At 36.6% G+C, this 24,914-nt stretch overlaps 1 protein-coding gene across 1 annotated transcript in view; it reads left to right on the top strand.

The window, feature by feature from the left end:
• The window catches only part of LOC135076721 (arfGAP with SH3 domain, ANK repeat and PH domain-containing protein), a 63,206-nt gene that overhangs the window by 10,610 nt on the left and 27,682 nt on the right, over window positions 1-24,914 (top strand). Inside the window, exons 2-4 of the mRNA XM_063971145.1 lie at window positions 13,123-13,195; window positions 16,955-17,103; window positions 22,470-22,724. Coding sequence (XP_063827215.1) covers window positions 13,123-13,195; window positions 16,955-17,103; window positions 22,470-22,724 — 477 coding nt within the window. The remainder of the gene's footprint in view (window positions 1-13,122; window positions 13,196-16,954; window positions 17,104-22,469; window positions 22,725-24,914) is intronic.

Here is a 24,914-nt window from a genome sequence, read left to right as displayed (position 1 = left end):
TAGGTGGCTATTTGTAACGTGTTGATCGAGGTTACGATAAATGCTATAAATGGACCGTGTAATAAATTCATTATTACTTACATTTTTTATAGCAACCACATGGATATTCAAAAGATAATTAGCGATATCGAAAATTTAACTCACGCACTTTGCTAAGCTATGCGGAATACCTCTTTAATCCAGTAAATTAATAATGTTGCTGGTAATATGGCATGCATATCCGAATTATTAAAGACCTCGTAGTTCCCTTTCAAATGTGTATTTTTATTTATCTCGAAGTGTAAATGTTTGCAGCACTTTATGGAACCGCTAATGGATGCCTGTCCATTAGTTGCAAGAAGATGATTCAACATAACATGTCTAAATAAACCGTTGAACAAAGATTATTATCAGATAACGTTGCGGTGGTTGCGGTGAAACGTGACGGGGACGTTAAATCGACTGATCGAAATTTACACACCTACACAGATAATTCTTTAATTTGAAATTTGATCCTGTCAATGAAAATTTATAAAAAATGGTCGAATCTTTTTCATCTGATGTAAGATTTAATTGTATTGTTATGATTCGATATATAAATCGGGGAATGTCACTTATTTCAACAATTAATAGCACTAGTGTCATACCGAATAGAAACTAAACCTTTGCTAAGTAACGGCTAGTTAACAAATCCTCGTATGTAGTAGGTAGGTACCTGCCTGTCTACTAGCCATTAGATTTGGCAACGAGCCACAACGAACCGGGAACAAATTGAATTAACGAATAGTTAGTCGTTTGTCATTGTCAGTGATGCCTCCTAGGATTCCGCGAAGAAAGGAAACCAACAGTGGAATGGAAACATATTCACGATGTAATGTATAAGCACGAGCAGAAACTAAAAGCAACTTGAAAGCCATTTCAAATAGGGAAGTTACACTATTTCGTTAAGGAATATTACCAATTACTTTATTTGGCTTATTACATTTTAAAAGAATTCAGCTATAAATTCAGTTATAGACAAATGTTCAAACGGAAATTGCATTGATTAGGTAGGTAAATACTACGACATGATTTACATGTAAGTACTAAAAGTTATTTTAGTAAATGCGATTGATAAAATATTAACTCATCAAACAAATAAGATAAGTAATACACTTGAGGGCATTTATTTAACAATTACTTGACAGGCTGATAAATAAGCATGTTATCATCACCGACCAGCTACCGACGTAAGGCCGTGTTGTGCCTTGTGGGTCAACAACCAGTGAGTCATACATCCATACAACTACCATACGGTCGGATGCATTCACGAAGGAGCATTTTGGGGCGCGTTATGCATGGTGCCAGAACCTTTTGTCTTGCTCTCGGAGTCTCAACAAGATTCAGGTTTTAAAGCAAAGCAGCTTTAACACTTTCGGTTATACATAAATAGCCAGTAAAATCTTTTCATATTCATGGACCACGATAAGGTAAAAATGAAATCCTGCCTTTTTAACATTCAAAGCTCAGAGTGCAGCTTTACCATTTTCCGACGGAAAGGTTTTAAAAATGTAAACAAAACTAGTCAAGCCTGAGCACACAACAACTGACATAGCCTTATATGAGTCATAGTAGAAACTCTTATCTTTTAGTTCATCAATCTTCCGGTGCAGGTTTTATCAACTCGGTTACTTATTTTGAAATGTCTTAAATTAAACTTGATTGCCCTTCAATTGAATGAAAGTAAATGAGCTTATCGTTCAATTAAATTGTTTATAACGGTATGTGTGGTTACATGATGAAGACAAAGTAGACCAACCAAGATTTAACTTATCTAATAAGTATTCCAATGCGTTTGAGAGCTTAATTTTTGCCGCTTTTTTGTCGACTTTGCTACCCACTTGGTTCCGGGATTAAGGATACGAAGCACGCTTACCACCTCAAAGTTATGGCTAATTCTCCATTCAATACCAAAATATTGAAATCAATAAAAATGTTGTCCAGAAAAAGCGAAAGTAGGTACGCGCCTATTTAACATGAGTGTGTGTCTTGCAATTAGGGTTTGCTCCCGGGAAATCCCGGTACTCATTTTTCCCGGGAATTCCCGATAATCTAATCCTTTATCTAGTTCCGGTACTGACGATGCAATTCCCGGGACTTTCGGTACTTTCGGGACTTCAATAATTTATTTTTAATAACAATTTTTTGACTAGATGCCATCATATTTTTACGTACACACTATCAACAAATGAAAAAATATTAATAATGTTCCTAATTCATTATCCTTCCTTTTAAGACTGATTGTTTTATCTGATTTTACTTAGATACTACTTATTATTTCTTTCAACAGCGTGTTTTTTTATAAACCTAATTTAGTTAATTTGTGTTTTGTCCCTAAGAGTAGGCGCCAGCGTTGCCAGTTTTTTTTTTCGCCAAGTCGGGACTTTGGTACTTTTTGAGTGAAAATAGCGGGATTCTTCCGTCAGAAGCGGGACATAGTAAAAAAACGTATATAATCAGTTTTCAAATATTTATCTTTTTATTTGACTTAAAATTACGTTTACGTGACAATAGATAGCAATAGTAGCCATAGAAAATGTATTTTAACAAAAAAATAATATTTTAAATCAGATTTACTCTATCGTTCAATTCGTCTTTAGAATAAAAAAACAAAAAAAAAACAAAAATCGAAATTAAAAACGTTTTATTCGCGTTTCAAACAAAAGTCAGTGCCCCGATTTCGCTAATTTTTACGTCTCCAATACAGACGCGTTTCTTCGATTCTGCGATACGGATTGGTTGACGTCAGCTGTTTTGACCAATCGTATCGCAGAATCGAAGAAGCGCGTCTGTATTGGAGACGTTAAAAATTACCGTAATCGGGGCTCTGGTGAAGTGTCTCTCTCCGAAAAGCGGGACCGAGCCTGTCCCGCGCGGGACATTTAATTTTGATTTAAAAATCGGGACGTCCCGCCAAAATCGGGACGTCTGGCAACGCTGGTAGGCGCACACCGTTGATTTTTCGTCGGCCGATAGTTTAGTCGGGCAGTTGATCAGTATGGGCATGTATGGGGGTGCGCACACTACGCCGATTCGATTTGGCCGATTCTTCATACAAATTAAAATCGGTCACAACTATCGGCCAACTAAAAATCAACGGTGTGCGCATACTCTAACTCTTGTCGCTGCCAGTATTTGACATTGATAGAAAGTGAGAAAACATATTTTAACTAAAATAGGTTGATTAAACGATTGTTGCTTTTTATGAATATGGCGGTTATGATTTTTAATAGGCATTTATAACTAGTTTTGTCGTGTTGTGTAACTGTTTGGACTGATTTATTATTAAGGTAACAAATCAATTGAACTGAACAGAAAAAGTTTAATATTTTTGTTAACCTATTACATTTTTATTAAAATTACGTACAAATTAGGTAATTTGTTTTAATGAATAATAACCATTCACGTGGGTACCGAAATTCCCGAATTTCCCGGTTTTCCCGGTACTCGCTTAGACCTGGTACCGGGAATTCAGTAACACTCCTTAGTACCGGGTCTTGCAACCCCTACTTGCAATGAACTTTCTCTTTTAATTAAGTGGACTGTGGGCGCCTGTTGCTGATTACCATCATACAATTTACGGTCAATGTTTTTAAACACTCGTTAAGCACGTTTAGAAGTCGTTTTGGTTAACTCGAATGAATGAAAGCCCTTTTCTTAGTATCTTTCTCATTACCTTACATAGTCCAGTCATTTAAGCTTAAATTAGGTAAGAATCTCGGAATTCGAGATACCCAGCTGTAAGTCTGTAAATACTTGTATATTGACACCCTAAAAGTTGTCTCAAAACCTACATATGGGTCATTCCATCGTTTCGGGTGTTACGTTCGTACACACATATTCAACAATTTCATTTATTTTGAAATAGTATTTTAATAATGTTAGTGCCTTAATCTGTCCGTTTTTAGTTGTTTTATCTTAATAATAAAGTTTGTACAGCTTAGAATGTAGGATAACGAAAATATGAGTCGAAAAGTGTGCGTTTCGGGCGTTACGAGATTTTGCCTCTATGTTCTGACTGTTGCTGCATTTACTCGAAATTTAGCGAATTTTCTTAAGGAATCATACCTAAAACTTACAGGACTTCTAAAGTATGACATTTACAAACCATGTAACATACTGTCACTGTTAAATAAAACGTTTTACTATTTTTTTATAATTTTTTTCTTTGTTTCGGGTGTTACAATGGTTTTGTTTCGGGTGTTACGAGTACGAAAATTCAACTCGTTTTATCGATAAAATCGGTGTTTTATTAGACTCTAGGTACTACAAAATAAGGAGTACAACAAATAAACACAAATAGAGCGAATTCTGGTTTGAAATTACGAAGCAGCTTTTTTTTAAAAATATACAAAGTTCAAGTTTAATTTTTCCTCAGAATATAGCTTTTTCTATTGTTTTTGGCTTGAAATAGCATTACTTTAATTTCTAATTACGATATTTATTGGAAATGTCAAACATCGACACTTTTTAGCAATACCTTAATTTTAATCTTAAATCGACATTTCAAAAAAGTCTTAAATTGAGAAATATGACTCCTTTTCCGATGCCAGCGCTAGTGGGAGGTCAAAGGACCCTCACAGTAATACTTTTTCACTTCTCCAAGCAATATACACACATTATCGACATATAAATAAAAATGTAATACCCGAAACGTTTCGGGTGTTACAGTTTTTAATCAAGAAAGAAACATACTAAATTAGTATCATGCTCAGATATTAGTTACTATTTGAAATCATTACTACCATGACCTTACTTTTACCAAATATTGTTACCCTAATCCATGTGTAAGGTACAATAATAAAACAAATACCTGTTTTTCTGTTTCGGGTGTTACATCGCCGAAGTAACAAGAAAACACACTTAAAACTTGATGATTATCCATTTTTTTGGGACTATGACGCTATCTACCAATACTATGATAAATACCCTCGAATCATATAGTGGCAAAACGTTTCACAGATTGATAGTTTTTTAAAAATCGTATTACCAATAATTAGAGAGAAAATGATCATTCAGACAGTTGACTTAAGTATAGACTTTGAAGACTAATAACTTAAAAATTACTTGTTTCTTTCAGATTTTTTTTGTTGCACATTATAATTTGGAATGTTTACTTTCAAAATTCATCAAATTTAATGCGAAAAGAACATATTTAGTTTTTCACCCTCGGTAACATTTGTCATGGAATGACCCATATGGTAGGGTGTAAGCAACTATTAAATTTTAAGGTCAAAGGTCACAAAAATCGGTTTTTTGCGCTTTTTTTGGAAATATCTCATTTCCTATGGGTTTTTTGCTATTTGTATTTATTATCAATATTGTAGAATACTAAATTCTCTACAAATTTTGTTTAAAAAAATTTTTTGTACGGTGAACCGTTTTCGAGATAGAGGGCGGAGAGCGCGCGGTCACTGCATCACTTCAGGTCAACTTAAGTGGTTTAGGTTTTTCATACAAAAGGATTTTCCCGCTAATTCCCGTGGGAATTTCGGTAATTACTTGTTGTAAATAAGCTTTAAGTTTACTTAGGTACCTACATGCCAAATTTCAAGCGTCTAACTTCCGTTAAGCGTTTAGATTTTTCATACAAAAGGATTTTCCCGCTAATTCCTGTTCCCGTGGGAATTCCTAAGTAAACTATAACCTGCCCAGGTGTATGAAGAATAATTGTACCAAGTTTCGTTAAAATCCGTCGAGTAGTTTTTGTTTCTATAAGGAACATACAGACGGACAGACAGACACAAAAATTTTACTGATTGCATTTTTGGCATCAGTATCGATCACTAATCACCCCCTGATAGTTATTTTGAAAATATATTTCATGTATAGAATTCTGTCCGTCTGTATGTTCCTTATAGAAACAAAAACTACTCGACGGATTTTAACGAAACTTGGTACAATTATTCTTCATACACCTGGGCAGGTTATAGTATACTTAGGAATTCCCACGGGAACAGGAATTAGCGGGAAAATCCTTTTGTATGAAAAATCTAAATGCTTAACGGAAGTTAGACGCTTGAAATCTGGCATGTAGGTACCTTAGTAAACTCAAAGCTTAGTTACAACAAGGAATTCCCGAAATTCCCACAGGAATTAGCGGGAAAATCCTTTTGTATGAAAAATCTAAACCGCTTAAGTAGACCTGAAGTGATGCAGTGACCGCGCGCTCTCCGCCCTCTATCTCGAAAACGGTTCACCGTATAAAAAAAGTTTTTAAACAAAATTTGTAGAGAATTTAGTATTCTACAATATTGATAATAAATACAAATAGCAAAAAACCCATAGGAAATGAGATATTTCTAAAAAAAGCGCAAAAAACCGATTTTTGTGACCGTTGACCTTGAAATTTAATAGTTGCTTACACCCTACCATATGTAGGTTTTGAGACAACTTTTAGGGTGTCAATCAATGATATTAAAGAACTATAGATATGTTACGTTCATAGAAATTACGATTTTAATCCGTGCCGAGCTATTCCAAATTGCACACATTGACAAATGTAACTGATAAGTGAAACAAAAGATACGAAATAGCACGCAAATGAAAGAGATAGCTATAGTTTTAACGATTCTGCACTAACTATCTATGTCCGCAGCGCACGCATCCTTATCGCTCTAACGTCAAAACAAGATCGCTTTCTCTTTCTTAACTTGAACATGGCGCATGGCGTCTTGATTGTTTGCATAAATAATTGAAAATATAAATACTAAATAATTTTGCATAATCACATGTGGTAAGAGATCCCTTGTATTTTGTTTACTTTAGAGTCATAATTGGTACACTTTCGAAACACACACGATAGCATTTTTTATTTATTTTGGTAAGAACACAGGAACTTACGGTGTGGTACACGCGATTGCGCACGACGCAGGCCACACGAAGACTAAACACAAGACGTCCCAATTGGGACGTATTTGAGTATTCACAGCGCGAGCGCTTATAACATATCTGCTTTTGTTTTTATATAATATCATTGGTGTCAATATACACGTATTTACAGACTTACAGCTGGGTATCTCGAATTCCGAGGTGAACTTACTATAATGACTGGACTATACAATGAGTACACGATATCTTTTATGTATTTGCCGATTGGCGTTTCCCAAATCTCTAGCTAATTAGTTCAGCATGCAGTGAATGTTTGAATAAATCTGTCTCAGTTTAGTTTCCACTCATTTATTTTTGACATAAACTACTATAACCACGAACAATTTATAATGCAACTTGCAGTCACTTGTCTGCACGAAAATTGCATCAACAAACTCCACTATATTGAAATTTTGAAAAATCATAATTATGTCAATGTTAAAAACCAAATTCGTTTAACAACATTGCCTGTGTTAAACGGAACATTCATATTTTGAAAGGCATTTTTATGGCGGATATTTGACGTTGATATTAAACTAGTAAAAGTGACCTAGTAAGAAACTGGTTTATTTGTTTTGAAAAATACAGTGAATTGAGGGTACGGTACTAGGCACGTGTTTGATGATGCGGTGATGGCTGCCGTAATGTTGTGTACCGCAACTCGTAACATATTTTGTTGCTTTGACATAGGTCGTACTTCTTACTTTTTTCCTTTTTTGTTGGTGGTCAAGTTGTAGACCCTGGAGACAGGAGTCGCAGTCGGTGGGAACTGTCCCGATTCTGTATGCGGCTTCAATAAAGAGACTTCACACATTATTAACACGTAAAAAATCTTAATTACTCTGAAGGGCATCAGTAAATTTTCATAGGGTAATTAATCATGTGAAAAGTAAGGATTAATAACCTGCAAAATGAGGATTAATAATGTGAAAAGTAAGGAACGATTTATTTGACTCCCATATTTTAACGATTGCATTAATTTGAAATCCGGTATCATTAATGATGAATTGCATTCGCTGTACGATTATAACGAAGGCCTAGCAAGAATTGGTTGGTAACAACTTAACAAGTTCGAAGGAAGAGCCGGCCGAACTTTCGATGCTGCCTGTTACAAGGTCAACAGCTTTCGCTGCCAAACTAAAGGTGACTGGACAAGTTTTTGCGACCTTACCGGAGGTCTCGCTGTCGTCCCAAAGGTGCTAAGTACAAAAGATTCAATAAAAACAAATTAGCATCACAAGTTTTTATTTCCAAACTTGTTTTTTCTCCGTGACGCATAGTGACTGAGCCAGTTACGTTAGCATTATTTGCTGTAGTCAGGATTCACTTGAATCGGCTGAGTCACAGACAAATCGCCATCCCATGATCATAGCGATTATCTGAATGCTTACAGAAGACATTTATAGAAATAGAAGTTTCCCTTGACTAATTTTTATGTTCGGTGCACACAATACTAAAACAAAGTGGTGTGGTGGTGTCGTTTATGTCGATAGGAAGTGAGGAACATCTGTTGACACTTAAACAGGTTTAATGTTCCAGTTACAGAGTACAGCTGGTTTTACAAACTTGTAACTAAATTGTGAACAGCTGTTGATATTTTGAAATTGGTATTTTAATGTTATTGTTAGTAATTAACACAAAATACTTAATTGTTATTTTGTAATAAAGATGATTATGGTATGAATGTGAAGGATACACGATAGCATGTTTGTTTGGTATTTTAGAACATTCCTCAATAAAAAGTGATGGCTGGAATCATTCAATAGTGTTCTATGCAAATGAAGCTTGCGTGCGAAATCTTTACGGTTACGTAATCATGAAAACGAAAGTTCAATAGATAAACGACTTGGCGTATTTGCATAAATGTAAGCAAACCGTAATTATCATGGAGCATAATGCTAAAATCTGCCCGAGCAATTATTCCCGAATGTTAGACACGGGTTTGCTCACATAATGACGCGGTTGAAATAGAAACCAAAACAAAAGCTCGTAAAACCCGACGTAGTTAAGTGACGTAACACTTCATCGTGGAAATAAAACAATGCGATGAGTGTCGTACTGTCATCGTAGCAATTACAATAGTCTTATGAATTGTGATACATCTGGAAACACTTACAAGGTTTATGCAAGATTGTGATGCGTCGTTAGGCGCGACTGTCATGATTTTTAGAAAATATTGTTATTATTTTAGTGAATTAAAAAAAAATGTTACGATTTTAGTATATTTAAAGTTAAAAAGTGGCAACACTGTTAAAAACTTCAATCTTGTTTGGCAAGGAAGTGGTAATGTGGAGGGGATAGAGAGGCTTGTTGTAGGCCTAGAGCTCACTCAGAATCATTACTCTGTTAGCTTCGATAGAACTCAGACCACTTGACGAATCTATGTCCGATAGCTGTTATAATAATTGTTGTGAGTTGAATATTGAGTAATTGAAGTGTAAGTGTGTAAGTGGAAATATACTCGAGTTTGGCTGGAATAACGTGGTTTCTTTTTATCTCAGAAGTGGGATAAGAACAGAACAAAAGGTATGTAACGCTAATTTCTTTTTTTTCTACGTTTGAAAATTATGAAACTATCTGATCAATTTTTTTTTATTATTATTATAACATTTGGCCAATTTTCAAAGTAAATTAACAGTAATTACTGTGTTATTCACTTTGCTAAGGATATTCTTTAGTTGTGCAAAAATGAAATTGCTCAAACGGCCAGGGTATCGGACACATAATACTTATGGTCCAGATTCCTTTTGCCTTAAGCTTACAACGAAAGTACGCATTTTTTTTTAAGTAATTTCTACTGCATGGTGGCAATTTTAAATTAACTTGGTAATGTAATTGATTTAATGGTTTGATTTACGCGTTTAGATGCTGACAAATTTTGTTCTCTCCGTAAAATATAGATTAACTTTCCACAAAGTTTGAATTACCAATGATTTACAATTGAAATAACAAAGTTAAAGTGTTTTTTTTTTATTTGAATGGTCTACGTATGCTTAGGTTTAGTATACTGATATCAATTGAAATTATTGCTAGATTGAGTGGGCTATGTATGTTCACTGGACTAGTTAGGGGGCAGTGTATGTTTGGTCACTGGATTTTTGAGTGGGTATGTTTCCCGCTGGATTTTTTGAGTGGGTATGTTTCCCGCTGGATTTTTGAGTGGGTATGTTTCCCGCTGGATTTATGAGTGGGTATGTTTCCCGCTGGATTTTTGAGTGGGTATGTTTCCCGCTGGATTTATGAGTGGGTATGTTTCCCGCTGGATTTTTGAGTGGGTATGTTTCCCGCTGGATTTATGAGTGGGTAGGTTTCCCGCTGGATTTATGAGTGACCTGCATACATTTGTCGGATATTTTGAGTAAGCTAGGTTTGCTTACTGGATAAAGCTAAAATGTTTGTTAATTAAATAGGCTATTTTACTAGATCAAATGAAATACCAATATTTTCAAGATTTTATTTAATAGAAAAGCTACATACAATAATAAAATAGTTTTAGATTGATCATGCCATTTTACATACAGTCTGGAACGGTTTATTTCGGTGAATTATTATAAATTACAGAAACAAATGACTTCTGATGACGAACACGGTACACCACGGGGAACGCCGCCTGGTTTGCTTCCGAAGCGGCGTGGACGAGTAAAGAAGTCTAAGCGGAGAAGGAGTCCTTCTTCTTCCACGTCGAGCAGCGAACCTGCACCTAGGAAGTCGCTTCTAGCGAGCTTAGTAGTGAATCTGAATAACCATTCAATTAATTTAAGTTAAAAGTGGAAAATTATATTTTTAAATTATAAAGCAGTATAAAATTTATAAAAAAAATGTGCATGCCAAGTGTATTTAAATATTGATATTATATTTTCATCTTATTGATTTATGAAATATTGTATGTATTGATATAATATTATGTTAAAACTCTATTGATTGAATTAATGTATATTGATAATAATATATTTACGCTCTATTGATTTAGAAAATGTATAATGAACTTAATCAGTAGCTAATCTAATAAATGTACCTAAGCGAATGTCATGATTTAACATTATCAAAATGTGTACTAAATTACAATTTACATAATTAAGTTCATGAGATTTAACTATGTATAATTTTTTATACCACTAAGGAATTTATGTACCAGTATTTATTTCATTTATTTAATCAGATCCACTAACTATGTTTAGTTATTTTCATTTTTCTTAAATAAGTGTGCGTCGGGAGACAGCACAGTATCGGATGGCCGAATGTCATGATTTTTAGAAAATATTGTTATTATTTTAGTGAATTAAAAAAAAATGTTACGATTTTAGTATATTTAAAGTTAAAAAGCGGCAACACTGTTAAAAACTTCAATCTTGTTTGGCAAGGAAGTGGTAATGTGGAGGGGATAGAGAGGCTTGTTGTAGGCCTAGAGCTCACTCAGAATCATTACTCTGTTAGCTTCGATAGAACTCAGACCACTTGACGAATCTATTGTCCGATAGCTGTTATAATAATTATTGTGAGTTGAATATTGAGTAATTGAAGTGTAAGTGTGTAAGTGGAAATATACTCGAGTTTGGCTGGAATAACGTGGTTTCTTTTTACGACCAAGAAAGCGAATCTACATTTTTTATCCAAATCATCTACATATATTATAGATGTAGATTTAACAGCATAACCGTTTAATAAATTCTTCTTACTTAACCTCCATTGCTCGTTTTAACCGAGGGTTCTAGTTTGCAAAAACCAAATGCGGCATTTGACCTACTTGCGTAATAAGAACGGTTTTTATAGTCGGCACTACGGAAGAGCTGTGTGGATAATTTATTGTAGGAGGTATGCTCTTGTATGCAACTATGAATTTACTTTGAACTACTTTTAATATCATTATGTATCTGGACTAACTCACATAATCATTTTCTTAATATCACAATCACAACACACAGAAAACTTACTTGTTTTATTCTTGTAATATTAAGGCACTCAGTTGAACTACGTATTGCGCTAATTGTAATAATAAGATAAGGCCTCATTGTTTTGATCAAATACAACACGCAACCAATCAATGTGGGCGAACTTGTTTACGTTGTCACGGAAACTGCCAATGTTTCATGTAGGTAATACCACGGGTAATACCTATAAAGTTCTTGCCTGTGACAGATACAAGTTATATCTAGTCTAATTATAAAATTAAACGCCAGAGTTTTCTCAATAAAACCTACTACCTACATTACCGTTTGGTCCGTATGAGACAACATTCTTTACATGAAACATGACATAGGCACAGACATAAGTCTCCACGAAAGTTGTTTCTAAATTTTTAATGTTTTCCTCTTAGATTATTATCCTAATCTCAATAGTGATTCATGCATTCGTCACAATCACAATGATTACATTTAATCACTGCCTTGGATTAGCATACTTTAGAAAAACAAGTTTTTTGCTTCACCGGCAAAGCCACGTGCATTCGCTTTAAGTTTTATAAATGCAGAACGTGTTAGAGTGCATTCACTCGCTGCCCCGACCTGCGCTGCCCAGGTGCACTTCGTTTGGTAAAACTTCATAGCGGCACGCGCTCCACTCGAAAATGTTAAAAATTAAACGTCACTTTAAATTGAGTTTACTGCTACTGCGAGTGTTGCAGCTTTACCAACTCAGGCTTAAAAATGAGTTACATAAAAAAACACAAAGTCATCTTGTAGAGTTCTGTGGTTGAGTAATTCGACAGTGATCCAATTCCTCATGTTAAGATATTTTATATTCTATTAGGATCTCCACAAGTAACACGTCTAAAAACTTCAGTAGACCAGAAGTGGCAGGCAATTAGTTTCGCGGGTAATCAATTAAAGCTCAGCTAACAACTTGCGTGCCCAAAGGCGTATCTCGTGTGTCTCGTGCTGAGGTGTAATTTCATTTAACGACTTGATTGAACTGTACACTTCCAAGTTGTTAAAAAAGATAGTTGGTATCGCGTATCGCATCGCAACGTGCTTATTTTGGGTCGCTGCTGCTTAATTCAGAGGGGGGAATTGATTAATCGCCGACTGGGGTGGCAGATGTTCAGCGGGCTCCTGTTGGATGGCTCGTGGCTGCTATTGTACTGCACTACTTTTTGTTTTGTTCGACAGTTCGCCCGCCAAAAAACGTTGCCACACAGCCCTATTGAGAGAACTCAAAATAGAAACCAGATTTTTACAAACATGACCGTTTGCAATTCCCATCGAACAACCTCATAACTTGCATTTTGTTTTGTTACAGACGTTGGATTTCGACAGAGATGGCCTGACCAAACTAAAGAAAGCAATAAAGGCGATACACAATTCTGGAAATGGTACGTGACATCCAATTATTTTACGACTTCGCGATAAAGATTTTGATGAATATGCGAATCTTCCTCCGAGATAAACGCAGTTCTATAACCCTTATGAGCGTTACAGATGATGTCATACACAAAATATTGTGAACGATTATATCGATCGGTCCATTTGTATTCTCGCTTCGCTTCGACTTATCCAGGCGACACGAGAAACGAGACCTTTCTATAAATATATGTGGAGGAAGTAACGTGAATAGATGGGACTGGAATAGACGAAATTCCTGATGCATATTTAGAGACGTGTTCGAAGCGCGTGCGCTTAGAGCGAGCCGACGCGGCTTCGTCCACTGCAACACGGATGCAATCACTACATTTTACAGATTCCACTATAAAATACTTCTTTCAGCTTTCAAACATATCAATCGAGAAACCAATGCCTTTTCTCAAATTCGTGCTCTAATGTCGCACCATCTCGTTCTATTACATAACGTTATTTCGCTATCCATCCCATTTTCTCCCGCTTCGTGACTCGGCTAAGCCAATAGGCAATAATTAATTCTATAGCTATTGATTTTCTTTGTTCCTTTGATGTGAATGCACTCTGTCACATGTTACCAGGACTGTGCCATTGTAGCTACTGTATTCAAATGTTAATTTACTAACACTCCTACCCTACAAGTTTGTCTGAAATTTTAAGATAAGTGGATTTTGGAATTCAATGGCATAAAGAATATTGAAGAAACGAAATTAGAATCGGAGTAGCGTTCATTGTCCAACCACACAGCTGAACTGAGTAACAACTGTTTACCTTCTTTGTCCCATGTTTATTGCTACTCTGTTACACTACTCTTATAGAGTCGTGATTTGTCAAGTCAGCAAACCGTTACAAAGTTGAGTTAATGAACTAAATGAATGCAATTTTTCCAAGCAGCAGATCGGACTTCATAGAGCCTTGCAATTTGCGGCTGACTGCAGGCGAAAGGCTAAATTACTCCATATTGCCTAGTAGTGTTACATGCTCAACGTAGAACCGGCTCCCTAGGACGAGAGGTCGTTCAACCCACTGAACTAGAATGACCTAAATATCGCAACAATGATGCCTGTGGACAGACGATGATTATTTGTAAATACCTCCAACTCCAGACCAATTCTAAACAATTCAAATTAGGTTACAGACAAACAATGAGAAATGTCTTTGACAGGCAGTTTTGGAATACAAAGTATCCAGAATTCCAGTTGCCTGTTTAACTACAATGCATACTACGAGTACATCCTGCTCTACTTCTTGAAGTAGAGCTAAAGTTTGTGATGCTTTCTTAGAGCATCACTTAACTTTTTTGTGTAGTTCTACCAAGTAGCTTAGCTATTGGTTTGTTCAAACAAGTCAATTAATATTGATCTTCTGAACGCATTTATGTATTTCCACAGTTAAATTGGAGAAAAGTGTTTCTTTCTGTTCTTATAAAAGAAAAATAGTCCTCTATCCAACGAAAGTCTTCGCAAAGTCACTATCCAAACATGACCAGTTATGAGAAAATGTTATGTGTGAGAAAGCTCTGTGACCATCCACGTTCATAAAGACTGCAAGCGTTCAATATAGATGGTAATTCTGCTTTCTTAAAGATAGTGAAGCAATCTCGCCGAGACCGCGGTGCCAATGCCACCAAATAAGGGGACACAAAATGCAGTTTCTCGCCTGTCTTCAAAGAGTTGTGTAAATAATATAAGTCGACTTAAGTTTAAAACTAGGACTTGGCTAAATTCTTTGTCAGGGAACTTACTTTATCAAATTACAGAAACACAGCACAGTTTGACTGAAATATTTTGGTTATTCTTTTGCCTACCTAGCTGCCCAATAACTTAGTATAATAATAATAAATAATGTAATACATATTTACATTGTAAAGTTTCAACAAATTAAATACGAGTAGCCGTTGCTTGGTTGACCGCGACTTCGCGAGAATTTCCCTTGTATGACTTGTCAACGAAAGTGGGTCGAATGTCTGGTTTCGCTCGCCACAGGCGTATAGCTAGCCATATTAGATTATTGTTTCCGATTTTAGCTATCGGGGGCGACTCCCTAGCACCTGCTCCGCAGCTTCAGCCTTTAATTAGGCAGATTCGTGAATAATGTATTTTATTACCTTTGCTTTTATTAATATTTATAATGTGAAATGAATTTTTTTGCAACAAACTCAACAATATTGGATTAGATTAGATAAGATAAAAGCTATAAAAATATTACGTGTACTTTTGCGATAGCGAACCAATGTCATGCTCAGCGATAAAGTGCATTCGAACTTGATAATTTCATTTGCCACACGTGATGAATCGCTCGGGTAGTTTTTATTTTGTATGCGGTATCCAGAACATGCAATACTGAGGCTTGCAGGCAATGCAATTCCATCGCGTGCGGAGGTTTGTTTATTGGCTGCACGCCTGCGCCCGCGTCGCCGCTTGAAACTGGTCGCGCGGGTTCCGATTGCACAGCCGGCAAGGTCGTGCGCGCGCCTGCAAAAACAACCAATCAACGGGCCCTCAATACGCACGAAGAACAATCGAGTCGAGATCCTCGACCGTTCGATATAGCATGCTTCCTTTGTCACACTGCACACGCTAGAAAACCATTTCCAGCCAGCAATAGTCCCTTCACAACAATCAAGTCTCGACAGCTAAAATAAATGCGATTTAAAATAGCTGTGCAGAATGCAGAAGGAAAAATTAACATTATAACTTTATATTTCTGCGAAGTAGCACCAGGCCAAAGCACAATGAATTAACACAAAGGTGAATTAGATCTTCTGAATGTCGGATTCGTTGAGAATAAATACCAATGTGATGATATCGTATTAGCGATAATAGCTAGGAATTGGATCTAATCCAAAACCGCAGGTCGTTTATTGGAATAGCGTTGTTCTTTTTGCGACTAGTTTGTTGACGTTAATAAAACCTGGTAAATTGAAAGTTATTTTTCATTTGTTTGTTTAGTATGAGTAAGAACGTCATTCAACTGTCCATTCTTAATGAAAGCTCGAAGACTTCGTTTAGCCCATACAAAGTGGAGGCAAACGACGAGCCTGTGTACAAATTGAAAGGCTAGAGTCAGTGCTCTGCCATTTAATATGCAGAGAGCGTCGGCGGGATTGAGCTAGCCAAAGTGGGCCGCGACACGGATCTCTGACGCCTCTTTCATCAGTTTACCGTCCATTTCTCCTTGGGTTGAAGATATATTTCTTTTACAAATAAGGATATACATAAACCACTAGGGTATCCCTGTTATCTTCAAAATCTCAAAGAACAGATGAATGATAGCGTATCCTTAAAGAGCGGAACTCGTAGTTTGCTCACTTAAACAGACTAAGGATTAATTTATCGAATCCCATTTGATTGCTGTAGCGAAGTGGATGTGCCACGGTTAATAGTTACGGTCTTTCTCTACAACTTAAGATGGGAGTTAATCCAACTGAGAAACTAATTAAATATCCGGCAGCAAGCAAAAGGAACAAAACTCCGAGCGATTCGCTTCTAGAAAAATTAACTGAAAATTTAATTTCAAAAGAAACGCTGTGTGCTACATAGTTGTTCAAGAATTCTAGTTTACGGTCACTAGAACTTGAGACTGTCTTTCTTGATATTAACGAGGACAGTGTTTTACTATCTTGAAGGTATTTTTACCGTTTAGGTTAAATCGTTATTTTAGCAGATAAGAATGTGTGGATATACCATAGAACCACCTATTTATTGGTCTGATGTACATATGTTTTCTTTCTGCAGCTCACGTGGACAACGAGATGTATCTCTCCCGGGCACTCGAGCGGCTCGGGGGAAACGCACTCAGCAGGGACTCAGAACCAGACATCGGCGCCGCCTTCTTCAAGTTTGCAGTGGTCACAAAAGAACTGTCAGCGCTAATGAAGACCCTGGTGAGCATAAGACAACAAAACACCATATTCAAGTAGACAGCATGCCTAAAGATCGTAATTTGTGTGACTAAAAGTAGTTTAGTCACGGTCATGTACCGTGAAATAATGCGTTCTCAAACTACACCGCTTCAAATTCATATTGTAGAGTGTATATCCCCAAAATTTTGATGATAATGAGTGTCATCAAACTTTTAAACGAAAATTATAGCAGAACACGCCACAATTTCAGCGTGTTTGCACAAAAAGGCAACTGCCGGACGTTAGCCGACATAAAATCTATGTCAGGAATCAAGATTATCTCTTTAATATCCGTCATGTTTAATCGTAAGCGATAAAAATTGTATCTTAGGCGAGATTTATATGCTCATCCTAATTTTCACTCGTTCATTTGGGCTCGACACGGTCGGAGTAATTTTGAGCGCTGCGGCTCGTGGGTCGTGACAGTCCACGGAGTGTGAAATGAAACAAGCGTATCAAACATCAGCCATCCACCCTCTTGGATAAAGTAATCTGAAGCCGTCGCAATAGCAAACGGAAATTATGCTATTGAGGGAGCGGTGAGGGAGCTTGCGGCGGATGTCTACAGATCTCCGCGGAGCAAACGACCGAGCTCAACCCACTGAATGAAATATAAATCGGAATTCACACGAACAGATTCTTATTGCGTCTCCGCTATCGAATAGGCTTGAGATTACGACGGCTTTACAGTTGCATCGTGACTTGCAATCCTTATCAAGATTCGATTGGAAAAGTTCGCCATTTTCTATTCATTGAAAAGGTAAATCTTTGAAAAGTGGCGCTGCTAGCCAGGTTGAATTGGAAAGACCAGAAATTCAGAATTCAGACTTTAACAGAACTTAGACTTATTTGAAGCATAAAGAGTATTAAAGTCTTTACAACACAGTAGAAATTAAGTTGTAAGTTTTTCTGACATGCTTTGTCTTTGCTCTCCGATAACTGATGGCATGACTGTGTTCGTTGCAGACGTGTAAAGTACCGTTTGACGTATGTATGATGCGTGGGCGCACCCGCAGATTTGCTCTAAATGGGTCAGGGTGATGATTTGATGACCTGACAGACAACGCTGGCACCGAATACAAAAGACGTCGAGTATCTCAAGTTTAATCACGCGATACATTATTATTAGATTATACAAACGAGATTGATGAAGTATCAAGTGTCAACCATAAAACAGTTCATCGCAATACGAAAATATTATAGTTACTTATTTAATCTGCCGGAGAAAGTATCTTTTGAACTCGTTTGGCCGTAAGCGCGTTAGAAAAGCAAATAAACTTGTTTGAAGAAAGCTAATATCTAAAAGAATCTTGGACGTAACTCACTCAATGATCATGGCCAATAAAGAGATATCAGTTATCCTGTGTTACGTAATAAGTCTGTAATTGGAAGGATAATTATAATTCCTACATGACGTGTGATAATAAAGGTAGTTTTTATTTGAAATACCCATTACGAGAACAAAGTATTATCCTCTTTCCCCTGTTTCATACTAAGAAATGGGCTTTTGTTGTTAAATAGGTATTCTCTATCTAATTAAGATAATTTATTATTGTGTATGTTTCCTATCATTCCAGAATGTTTTGAAATATAGAGATACCTGCCCAAACAGGAAACCGTTACCTGCATACTCAAACTAAATCACAATCATAACGCGTGACGTCTTTTTTCGGTCGTCGATTTGACAAACGCAAAAGAAACGGGAAGCAATTTGTGAAGTTTCGGAAGCAACAGTGTGCGTAACCTCGCCCGTGCCCCGGCTTAGCGGGCTACCGAAAACGTTATCCAAAATTTCGGATTTTTCCATCCTTCTCACGCTAAGCGAGATGCCAGCATGAGCGACAATGACGTAAACTTAGAGATTAGCCCTGCTGGGGTCCTTCGAGACGGACCAGCGCTGGGCGCTCGTCATTGCGCAGAATCCTTGGCCCGCCCTTGACACGACTTGCAACTCTTTGTCCTTGTGTTCACGTGCAATATTTGTGTTCGCATTTTCCGGTCCAGTAATTGTCTAAAAATTTTAAGCTTTCCTTCACTGAACCTTTGGTTGCTGTGGTTATATTTGTATAAGCTTGTTTTGTGAATTGTCAGACCTTAAGGCCGGGTAGCAGAGAAAATCGCGAAAATGAGGTTTAATGCCCATTATTTTATCAAATGAAATGAACATAATATGAATCAAAGTCTAAACCTATTTAAAATTTGTCATTAAGTTTTGATCAAAGTTTGAGCCTTTTATTCGTTGTTTCATAATACATCGTCTACTTTTTAATTGCATGGTCTGAATTTAACTTATGATTCCGTCAAGTTTTGTTACAAGTTTGTCTCGTGAGTGGACACTTCGTTTCGCTTGAGGTTGCGCGCTCTATGGGCTCATTTCCGTTGTCTTTGTCCGTCCCAGCGTGACCCTAATCAGGACTAAATCGCTTCTAGTGACTCTATCACTGGCCCACCACTCGGCCATTGCTATAATTTGATTAGCCTGTAGGCAGGCGGTGGAAACATTTAGAAAACATAGCACAGAATAAATTTATCTAGTCCAGTTTTTAATTTGAATCAATATTACAAATTACTATTTCTAATCAAAAACTAAACTGCTCAACATCCGGTATCATTTTGTGGTTTATCATTTCCAAGAATGAAGTTTGGATCCTTTAGCCTTGTTAGCCTTTGGAATTCGTTGTGTAAATCGGCCGGAGGCGCAAAAATACGAGTAGGTACCTATAATATTACTACAAACGTTCTCCATTGTGTTCACATTCATAAGTTTCCTTTGTTTATTTTTGAACAACTAAAATACAAAGTATTTCAGTAATTAATTTGCCCACGCAGTAATAAAATTACTTATTAAAACCCATGTTGCGTAAATGTTTCTCATCACGCCCTCGTGTTCTTCCACTTATTAAGCTTTGCAAAGCTTCCTTTCAATATTTAATGTGGGAAGCTTCGAAAGCCGAGATCCTAGTTAAACATTAACAAACAGTCCTTTAAATGAGATCCCCTAACCGTTTACGCGTGCTGATGAATTTTTAATTGTGTTTAAATACTAAAGCACGATTAAGAATGACAAAGGATGTAATTGCTTACGAGTGGATGCTACGAATACCGAAAAAGGTTTTTGTTTTCTGTTACAAGTTTCAGATGAAAGAGTTAGAAAGGTTTTGTGATAAAAATGTAACGAAAACAAAGGAAACGTCTGCGCAAAGCCAACCCTATGCCAAACTCAGGTGTTACTTGACCTAAAAAGATTCGAGCTCTCGTAACTCATCTCGTTTTCATTGCGAAGTAAGTAGTTACCAACATAATAATAGCGAACGAACGGGAAACTTTCGGCCGGGAACTGCGGAATTGCTTCGTGAAAGTTAAATTTATCATAGTCATAAATTCTGCCTATTTCAACAGCAATGCTAATATTCAAATTAGGGTGTGACGGCTCAGCGTAAGAGGCGTCTAAATTGTTTATACATTGAATAATTTCACACGATGTTGTAGCCCAATTAATTCTGATGTGTCATTTTAAACAAGTAGGTAAACTAAGTTATACTGCTTTTAATATTAGTCATGACCATTTCATTAACAAATCTGGATTATAAATCGTTGCACTGCTATTTTCGTGCACAAAACGATATTCTTTTTGAATTTGTATGACCAGTTCAGATTTAATTTTACGGCCTGTTGCGTCAATGTCGTCTCTACTCTGTTAATTTAGTTACAATTTTGGTAATTTAACCTCAAGCTTCTCTAACACTAAGTGCACGTCATCATTGACCTGAATGTGCTAATGAAAACACTAAGTGGAGATTGCAGCGATTCACTCGAAGCGAGAATATCACATTACGCTCGCAACAATAGAGCGAACTTACCGACAAGTTGCATACAATCCAATGTGTTTATCGCGTGACAAGCAATTTGCACACAATGGCGACGCATAAGCTCGCACGTGCTCTCGATCCCGACATTCTAATTGTTTCGTGAAAAACATTCCTCTAACTTAGTTCTTGTCACCTTTTTTTAACCTCCTTTGTCAATTCCAAAGCTTGTGCTCTAGCTGTTTTTAAGCGAATAGATTTAATTCAAATATCGCTTTCGGCTTACTGATTTAAAGTGCCTAATTGTGAAATAAAGCCGTCTTCTTGCTACTTACAGGTCTAATGAAGTTTTGATGGGCCGGTTTAACAGCAGCTACAGTATGTAGAGTAGTTTATAATGGCGAATCCGAATTAAAAACATCTCAAGAGAAGCTTATTGATGTTTCAACCTTAAAAAACTTACTAACTTACTAATTACAGGTGTAAAATGTAGGAAAAAGCTGCGTGATTGCAAACGACAAAGAAATGTAAACATACCTTTTTTACAGCTTGAGTGGTGTATTGTGTCGATTATGTAGTTGAAGTGGGATAAAAGAAGCAGTATAATAGCGAGTACGTAATTAGGTCTATTAATTCCCGTAGTGCGGTAATTAAAAGCGTATTCAGCGTCTGGTTACAATGTCCAGGAAGGGTCCCATTATGTACTTCAACCCTTTTGTCTCGTTCCCTTCCACTCCCTTGTCACGTGCGTTTTAACCCCATGTATTTCAAAATAGGTATTTTGGCTCGCTTTTAAAGTTTACTTAAGCCAAAATAAACTGCCATGTATACTTTTCAATCATTAATAATTTCATTTCATCGCTTTAAATTACATTGTACTGCATCATGTCTTAAAATAGACTTGGTAAAGTTTTCCCAGACTGTCGACATCGTATCGGATATTGTGCCGGTAATTTTATCGTCTTCCTTGAACCGGCAAACATCTGGTTACCGGGCGGCCTACTCTTACCCATTCTTGATATAGCACGCTGTTTCCAGGCCACGGTCGTCATATAAGCCTCTTTTGCCAGTAATGCATATCGTGAGTACAATATGTACAACGGTTGCTCAATTGGCATCGCTATTCAGTACACAGCGCTTGGCGCCTATTCGGGCGGTGCATTTGCAACTGTTCAGTTGACTGTTAGAACGATGCCGCGATGCTGGCTGATGAGGCAACAACGCTAAGCGCAGCCAAACGCGCCGTCAGGTTAGGAATGCACATTTTGCAACCTAATACGACGCTTTTAAGAATTTAGCACACCGTATTGTTTCCGAAACTGTATTCATGTTACATGTAACTCGTAGACAGATACGATACTTAGAAGCGCTCCGTGTGTAAACAGGTTGATCAAGAAATTTGAGCTTACACTCGGCTTTCATATTTCTATGGCTGCTCACCGTTAATGAACCGTGACGCTTGCCTGATGTTTTACAGTCAATTAACTTTCCTTTATTTTGCATTCGCCCACTTTGCGCTAACGTAAAGCATTTTGTTCACAGATGCAAAACATAAACAACATTGTGATGTTCCCGGTTGACAGCGTGTTAAAAGGTGATCTCAGAGGAGTTAAGGGTGACTTGAAGAGACCCTTCGATAAAGCATCCAAAGACTATGAGTCCAAGTACCTGAAGATTGAGAAGGAGAAGAAGTCCCAAGCGAAGGAGGCGGGCTTGATCCGAAGTGAAGTGACGCCTGCGGAGATAGCAGATGAGATGGAAAAGGAACGAAGATTGTTTCAGCTTCAAATGTGTGAGGTATGTTCATTGAATATTCATTCAGATCATCCGTTCATTAGATTTGAATACGAGATAAATAATCCAAAAGCTTTTGCCACTTCTGCTTTACTACTAACAACTCCTAATTCTTAAAATAAATAAAGCAGAAAGTAGTTACTCGTACGTAGAGTTTAAACTAAACTTCTCAAAGCGATTCTCATTAAATGCCGTAAATAAACTCCTTTACCGTTTGAGTAGGTGTTTATTTTGGGTTATAGTATAAACATAACCCGCCATACACGTTCCGAATAAGAAATTTAATTTTATTTAACTTCAGAAAACATATTTAGATATGAAAGAAACCTGTTTATAAGAATATTCAATAAAGCTTGCTGTTATTGAAAACTGACGTAAAAATTCCACTCACATCGGTTAACATAAATGAAGTTTAATATAAATTCTTTTTGCCATTACTGGTTTGCCGAAGGAAAATTCTGTTTAAAATTTTCTCTGCCATGTGAAGGATTTTGGCCGAGAGCCGAGTGCCGAAGCCAAAAGGTTGGTTATTAATTGCGAATGGGCAATTAGTGGCTGTGCCCAACTTAGGCAGACCAGGGACCTGTTGGCATACGTAATTATTCAGACCTGGGGGCTTATGCAAATCCCACCTTTAGAGGTCTGTCCGCTCTTAATAACCCAAAATGTAAACTAGATGAAGTTGTAGTAACCCTGTAAGTTGTAACCAACCCTAGTAAAGATAGGTAGTAATTGAAATAATCCTCGGTGTAGTTTGTGGATAAAAGGAAGTCTAGTAAATGTAGACCTTTGTTGGATACATAGTTGATTGTATAGAATGTTTTTTTCCAATTTTCACATCACGAAAACCACCGTCTAGATCGAAAATGTATTATCGAATGCGTACCTAATTTAATACGCACGCAAGCACTTTCTATGGGCGTTCCTCCAATGTGATTGGTTAAGATGAGTGTACGAGTATGAGGCTTCCTTAATTGACTCCCGGGTGAGTGATTTAGTCAGTCCGGTACTTGATACCAATTATGTTTACTGAAGTATAATTAGAAAGTCTTGCTCCTAATATAACTTGTTTCATCTCGTTCGTAGGTTTATTTATAGGGCTGGGATATGTTTACTTTATTTTCTAATATCGCTATTGAATGGGTTCTCTTAAGGTTGCCGCGCTAATTACTCGTTGACCCGTCTGCCTATTCATCAGTCGGTTTTGTAGCTGAGAGCCCTTCGTTTCTAGTTTCAATATTGTATGGGACAAATTAATATAGCTCGTTTAATTGGTCTCGTTATTGTGCAACGTTTAGTGACTTAAGACACTTAACTAGTATAGTTGAAATTTTTGTCTCGAGGTTAGTTAGGCCTTCGTGAGTATTTTAACATAATTCCACGAAAGATATATTATTTCGTTAATTAGCTACCAAGACCTAAATGAAACGATCAAAACAAAAATTCTGTAATCTTTTATGCTGGTAATTTACAATTCACGGGAATATGAGACTAATTTACCAACATAAACTTAATTAAATAAACTGAGTTTTCCACAAATTCTACGTATTCTCACAATATTGATTGTTTGCAATATGATCCGATTACTTAATGCGCAGGCCCGCAGTACATCTCGCACCTTAATTGAAAATTCAAGGTAATTAGTATAGAATGAACAATGCAGTGTGTGACGATAAAAAATGTCAGCTAAACGAACATTTGTGATAATTATTGTGTAAAGAAATAACTATAGTGACGGCGCGCGTGTGACCCGTGTGAACGCCAAAACAATACGCTTGTATAGCAATTCAACCTGAAGGTGTTGAGACTTTCTTCTGAGGATTTTAAACTTTGTGATTTTGATATAAGGTTCAGGTTCACTTGATAAATTATGAAATTTTGTGGTAGCTTGATATGCTGGTGACGTACTAAACTAACAGTTAACACGTTTACTGCTACTTTGGATTATCATAACAATATTATATTTATCTTTATTGTGTAAAAACACGTAATAAGATCGCACGATAAGCCGTAACAATATGTTCGTTCCGGTGTAATAGTAGGCAGTTTGTAGTAATTAATTAAAAATATTACGTCTCATTAAACTAAAAAAAAAAGTTTTAGTGCATTATTTTTATAAATATCTCAAATTCTCAACACGCAGTCTGTAATGCTGTTGCTATTTTTAAAGCAATAATGTACGCTGTAATAATG

Source organism: Ostrinia nubilalis, chromosome 1 (genome assembly GCF_963855985.1).
Source record: "Ostrinia nubilalis chromosome 1, ilOstNubi1.1, whole genome shotgun sequence".
In the NCBI taxonomy this organism is placed as follows: Eukaryota; Metazoa; Arthropoda; class Insecta; order Lepidoptera; family Crambidae; genus Ostrinia; species Ostrinia nubilalis.
The sequence above is the reverse complement of the archived record's forward strand: the minus strand, read 5'-3'. Positions and strand labels throughout refer to the sequence as shown.